The sequence below is a fragment of the Hippocampus comes genome, unplaced genomic scaffold (assembly GCF_001891065.2).
Source record: "Hippocampus comes isolate QL1 unplaced genomic scaffold, H_comes_QL1_v1.1 scaffold277, whole genome shotgun sequence".
NCBI lineage: Eukaryota > Metazoa > Chordata > Actinopteri > Syngnathiformes > Syngnathidae > Hippocampus > Hippocampus comes.
Window position 1 is genome coordinate 293,055 of NW_017805365.1, and position 6,006 is coordinate 299,060.

The window sequence follows — 6,006 nt, forward strand, 5'->3', positions numbered from 1 at the left end:
GAGGGGCTCCGGTCCTGGCGTCGCCATGCTGCTGCTGGTGCCGCTGCCGCCGCCACCGCCGCCTCTTCGCCGTCGGTGGCCGTCCGCCTCTCGGTCCGCTTCCTGCCGCGTAGATGCTGCGCGAGCCGCATCCAACTCAACGGCCAACAGAAAACAACCGCGACACGTCCGCTCTGCGCCCTTTCAAAATAAAACGAGCGGAAGTGCCTCGTTGACACGACCGTTACTTGAATAAACCGAGACGTCGCCTCACGACGCGTGCGCAGGAGGGTGGAGGGCGAAAACCTGTCCGACAGCGACATCTAGTGGATGCAAGTGGCCTCGCTCGCTTTGTCGGTGGCTGAATGTGCGTGTGACGCTCCGAGTTGTCTGAAGCGTTCCTGGCTGTCGCGAGGTTTTCTAGTCAAGGTTCCATGTTTCTTGCCACACCTTTTCCAGCGTCCTTCTGCGGTGATGTCATTCAAAAAAAGCCAAAGAAAAAAAACTATTACGACAAACTATTCACAACACGATTCTTGCACAGAAAAGATTTAGGAAGTGCCAACTGCTGCTCATACGGGAAGTGCGCTCAACTTGCTGTACCATGACGACACGTGTGTTGACACACACACACACACACACGCACACAGACACACCTACACACAGGAAGTTAGTTGCGGCAACACGACATCACCGTTTACTCGATTGACAGCTGCCAAACAGACTAAGCGGGACAAGATAAAGTCTCCTGGGAAGCTTTGGGAATTTGTTGGTGGAGGGGGAGGGGTCATGTCCTGCAGACGCCAAAGGGTCAGCTGGTGCGTGGACTTGCCACTTCCTGCCACACCGGGTAACTTCTGCTTTACGCTCACACCTGGCTAAGATCGTCTGACCGACAGAGACACTTGACACATTTCCAAAAATTTGCGAGCGTGACACATCCAGTGCAGCAAAAGCTGGTTGGCTCGCCGCGATTCGGTCGGCCCAAACGACAAAATTGTCGCGCCCTTCACTTTTGTGCGTTCTCAACTCAGAATATGCAGAGCGAGTTCCACCGTAGGGAACGGAAGATGACTCAAAGTGCCGAACCGTAAAGACCGATACGAAAATCCGAATGTGATCCAACTCTGAACCCATTATAACTGATGAAATGGCAAACTCTGAAGAAAAGCGCAATTTCTGTCAAGACAAACATGCCACGGACGTAGCCACCAAAAGCGAGGTCCTGCAAATTTCACAAGCTTGAAATCTCAAAGTGGAGTTGGCCCACTCGTGTCCCCGTTGGCTGCGTTTTAAGTACAATGTGATTTATCAAACCCGAGACCGATTGCCTTGGCTGATTTTTGCGTCTTTGAAAGCATGCCTGAAAGCCAGGCTCTGCTGATGGAAGTATTTTGGAAAAGCCGGCAACAAAAAAAGATCATGACACGTTCTACTCCATGTCCCAACTCCACGTTTTGCTGAGCAATGGCAATTCTGCTCTCGGGGCAAGCGGTGGACCGTATTTTTTTGATGTCTGAGTTTGCTTCCGGGGCAAGTGTCGCACTGCCCCACCAGCGTTGAAAAAGAAATATTTCACCAAGATTTGTTGCTCACAGGTGGAGGGGCGGGTTTGGCGTCGCCCCACCAGATAAGATTTCAAAACACCGTCCCATAAATTTTGCTGAACAATGCAGATTTTGGACATGGGGGCAAATGCCGCAGTGCCCCGGCAGCTCCAGATCCCAGAGATTTCCTTGCAAGCATGTCCCACAACTTTCAGGTCCAAAGAAAGAGGTTCTGCCCCAGGCCCACATGTCTCCACCGCAACCCTGTGGAGAAGCAGCCGATGAGGAGGATTCCGAAGGGCAGTCCGCGGACCAAAGCGGTCTCCGACGCAGCAGCCCAGTCATCTCTGGATGCCGCAGACGCAGACGCGCCTCGTACGTGACCGTGTGATTGGTGGAGCGGTTTCCTCAGCGGTCGAACTTGACTTTTTTTTTTTCCCCCCCTAATTAAAGGTCTGAGGACACACACCTCCCCATCGCAGGCATCCCCTCTTGTCTCATCAGTGGAACACTCCAATTGGCTGAGAAGAAGCACAGGGGGCGGGGCATGGGCCACTGCAGTGCCCCATGGCAGCTAGAAAAGGTTACTCGTGAATAGCGAAGAGCTATTCTAACCCTAATTGCTGGGGTTGGGGGGGGGTCGCTTTGGCTTTTGAGGTGAGCTTTAAGGGTGGCTCTTTGGGTTAGGTCAAAGGTTAGCGGTATCGGTTAGGGTTAAGGGATTTGCGGTTCAGGGCGAGGGTAAAGGTTTCTGCGGCTTTAAGGGTTCGACTTGGGGCTGGCGTAAAGTTTCGGGGGTTAGACTTGGTGCGTTAGGGTTTTACTGTCTAACGGATTGGGGATTTTTCGGGTGGGTGAGGGTTTCAACTGTGAATGTGTGTGGCAAGGAAAATGCTCACCTGCTGATGGTGGACTTGGTGCTGGAGATGCTGGAAGTCCTCAAGTGGACTCTGAGCCAAACGGGCGGTCAACAAGAACGGTGCCACCGCAACGGCCATGACGGCGAGCACGCATGCGCTCAGCCCTACTCCGGCGTCACGCAGCTGCAAGGTGACTTCTTGAAAAGCTTCCTTCAAAAGCCCCCGCTCCATTTTCAAAACAGTCACTCGAAACCGAGCCCTGCTTTGGAAACTTGACACTGGCTTGAACTGGGGCATGAAACCCCGTCTTCAAACTTTAATTTGAAAGCCCAACTTGATCACGAAAGCTTAATTTCCAACCGTCATCTAATTTTCAAGCCCTAACCCTGTCTTGGGACCCTGCTTTAAAACCCCAACCCATGTCTTGAAGCCCGAAATACGAACCCTGTTCTGAAACCCAAGTCCTTGCTCCAAACCCTGATCTTGCCTCGGACCCCTAATTTGAAGCCCTACCGCTATTTGGAACCCCTTAGCATGTTTTGAAAGCCCCATTTCAAAGCCTGACCATGTGTTGAATCCGTAAGCCGGACTTGACGTTTTCTTGACGGCAGGCATTGGCGGTGAGGTCGGCTCCTCGTGGTTCTCCCCTCTCTGGAAGTAAGACGAGCGCAACCAAAGATATGGTCTCGAGCATACCCTGCTGCGGGACTTCTCTCAAAACTGAGCATCTGTTGTTTGTTTATTTGTTTGTTTGTTTGTTTTGGACTTGATCAGAGCCGAGCGCCTGGGCCGACAGCTGCTACTGGACTTCGAGAGGAGCTGCTTCCCCTCCTGATCGCCTTCTCTGTCGAGCCACAGGGGGTTGAGGTCAGGGCCTTGAACTAGTGTGTTCCCAAGCGGCAAGCGTTGCGCTGACCAAGAATAAGTGGTCCAGGTCATCGGGGGAATTTGTCACCAGTTGCACCTTGAGGGCTTTGTCGATTTGCAAGACAGTCAACCTCTCTCCATCGCAGGGGTTACGTTCCACAACCGTGTCCGAAAGTGTCTCTGTTATATGATTAAATATGTCGGTCAACTCGATTCCGTGTTGCGGTTTCTTATCGTTTTGTTCAAGTCAACCGAGAGAATTGGGATGGGGACTAAAATAAGATAAGATAAGGTATCCTTTATCTGTCCCACACTGGGGAAATTTCCAGTCCACAGCAGCAAAATTAGGGAGAAGAAGAAAGCATGCACAACAATAAATGTTTCTTTTTTATTTATAAAAATAAAGGAAGTCATGTTCTGCCCGTCCAGCAGATGCCAGCAAACACCGACACAAGAGGCCGTTTGCTCAAACCCCGGAGTTGTTCTTTTTTTCTTTTTTTTTTTTTTTGGAGAGGGGGGGGGCACCAAACGTGCCTGTCACTTCAAGAGAAGTAAACGGGGAACTAAATCATCACGGCAGCTGCGTTAAAAGCTTTGAAACGTTGAACAGGCGCAAACGTGCCACTTTGTGACCGATCAACTTGGCATTTTCTCAATTCAGCGGCTCTTTTCGTTCTGCCGCTTTCGGAAGACTTGACCAAGTCCACCTGACGCAAACGGCGTCACTCCGAGTCGAATGCGCAGCGGGGAGAAAACAGTGCGGAACGGCATGAAAACCACATCGGCAGACGGCCCAAGGATGGAAAGGAAACCGAGGAAGGGCGACGCAAATTTGCCCGTGCGACCTCCTCGCACACGATAAGACCCTTCCGTCGGGACTCGGACTGTGAGTGTTGGAGTAACCCCCCCAACCCACGCCCATTTGACCTTTGACCCGTCTCACAGTGACGACGAGGAGCGAACGCCTCAGCTCAACAACAAGCCTGCTTTCTGAAAGCCACCCTCCTGATCCGTAATCAAACGCTCCCACTTTGATTGCAGAAGGCCAAAGGAATTCCTTTTTATGGATTCATTTCTTTTTTTGAACAAGTTCTTCGCCCTACCTCGCACGGTCGCACATGTGTGTCCAATTGTCAAGGTGTTAGCGCGCCCCGGCCGCCACCTTCACTGTTGTCACATCAAATACGGGCGGACGGCGTCGTGGCCTGCCGTATTTCTGCCTCTCACCGAAACGCCATGCACGAGTTGCCGATTGATTTGAAAAGCCCAAAGAATAAAAAGAGGCGAGCGGCAGTATTCCCGACCAACTGGAGACGCTGCGTGGAGGACTCCAAAGTCAAGTGCGTGACAGTCATCTGGCTGGGATGTGACGAAGGCACAAATGACGGTTTCAAAGTGAGACTGGCTGCCATGATGAAAGAATTTTTTTCATGAAATAAAGAACACTACCTATGAAATCAATAATAACCGATCCATTTTTCTCTTACCCAATCTTTTCGCCATTGTTCCGCTTTATTTGCCAGCGGTGTGTCCAGGATTTTATTTTTATATTTTTCCAGATAGGGCACAGACTGCAGAAGGGTTGAAGAGAATGTTACATTCTATGCGTGCACAAGTTTCGAGCATGTGGCCAGAGTGAAAAGAAAAAAAAAAAAAAGGTAACACATCTCTGGGATTGTTGGGGGGGGGGGGGCAAAATGGGGAAGGGGGCCGTATTCAACCCGCCGGCCATGTTTTGGGGAAGGTGCTTTGTTTGTGTCGAATAAGTCAACCGTTCATGGATGTAACGTGGGCTCACGAGCGTGCTCTTATTCAAAATAATTCGCGTATTTGGCTCGGGGGAAAAACGTCATGAGTCGCCGCACTTTTCGGTCGCATTTCCTGCTTTGTCATACAATAAAGGCGCAAACTATTCCATCAACAGAAAAAAAAAGCCCAGCCACGAAAACCGATGTAAACAAAAGGCAGTAAACGAGCAGATTGAAAGATGGAGTGCAAATTGAGACACGACATGAACGTTTACGAGCGCGATGCGGACAAACAATAGGTTGTTTCTGTTTTTGTGAGTCTCGTAAATCGTTTTAACGAGGGCCACACTTATCTTCACTGTTGCGCACAAAACGCATCGGCGCGTATTTGTCATTATGTCGACAAATAAAGCAACTCAACGGGCCGTGTAATGAAGGTTATTAGCTGCACTTTTAAACGCTGGAGCGTTTTGTTTTCAACAACACTCGCTGTTCTGTCCACGGAGTTGCTTCTTGACGTCAGCCCCCCCCCCCCGCGCCATTTGGAAACTCGATGCGGTTCACGACGCTCTCCGAACTTCAGCCTCGCTTTGGAGCGTCTTCAAAATGAGTCAGAAACATGACATGTTATTCTTGACGTGCGCAATGGTTCAGCCTGCACGAAAAAGGGGGAGGGGCCAGGCAGTTTGGCGGCATGAGGTGTGTTCACACGACAACTTTGACTCCGGTGTCGTACCGGGGCTGCCCCCCCGCGGAGAGCGTTCACACGTACGAAGTGTAGCCCCTGAAAACGGCTTCAGCCGGAGCAAACTGAACCCTGCTCGGGAGGTGGTTTCAAAATGGACTCCGGAGTAAATGCTCGTTTGCGGCACGGCGCCGATATAAAATGGGACGTGCGAACGCTACGGGGGTCGACTCGCCTCACGTGAGAAGAGTTGATGACATACGGGAATTGCAGAACTTGCATCTTGGGTATTTTGCGCTTCTTTCCTTTCTCTCGCTCAT

At 51.0% G+C, this 6,006-nt stretch overlaps 1 protein-coding gene across 4 annotated transcripts; it reads left to right on the forward strand.

Moving 5' to 3' along the window:
* Positions 1-611: 611 nt before the first annotated feature.
* Positions 612-3,466, forward strand: LOC109517023 (uncharacterized). Of its 4 annotated transcripts, none has more exons than XM_019871908.1 (7): positions 612-829; positions 1,584-1,589; positions 1,742-1,901; positions 1,980-2,109; positions 2,414-2,576; positions 2,998-3,069; positions 3,161-3,466. In XM_019871908.1, exons 1-6 carry the CDS (start codon positions 769-771, stop codon positions 3,045-3,047), a joined length of 570 nt encoding a protein of 189 aa, XP_019727467.1. In that variant the 5' UTR covers positions 612-768; the 3' UTR covers positions 3,048-3,069; positions 3,161-3,466. The 4 variants fall into 4 exon arrangements, with proteins under 4 accessions (XP_019727467.1, XP_019727465.1, XP_019727466.1 ...); XM_019871905.1 differs by having other exon boundaries at positions 616-829; positions 2,998-3,043; XM_019871906.1 differs by lacking the exon at positions 1,584-1,589 and having other exon boundaries at positions 613-830; positions 1,737-1,901; positions 2,998-3,043.
* Positions 3,467-6,006: the final 2,540 nt, after the last annotated feature.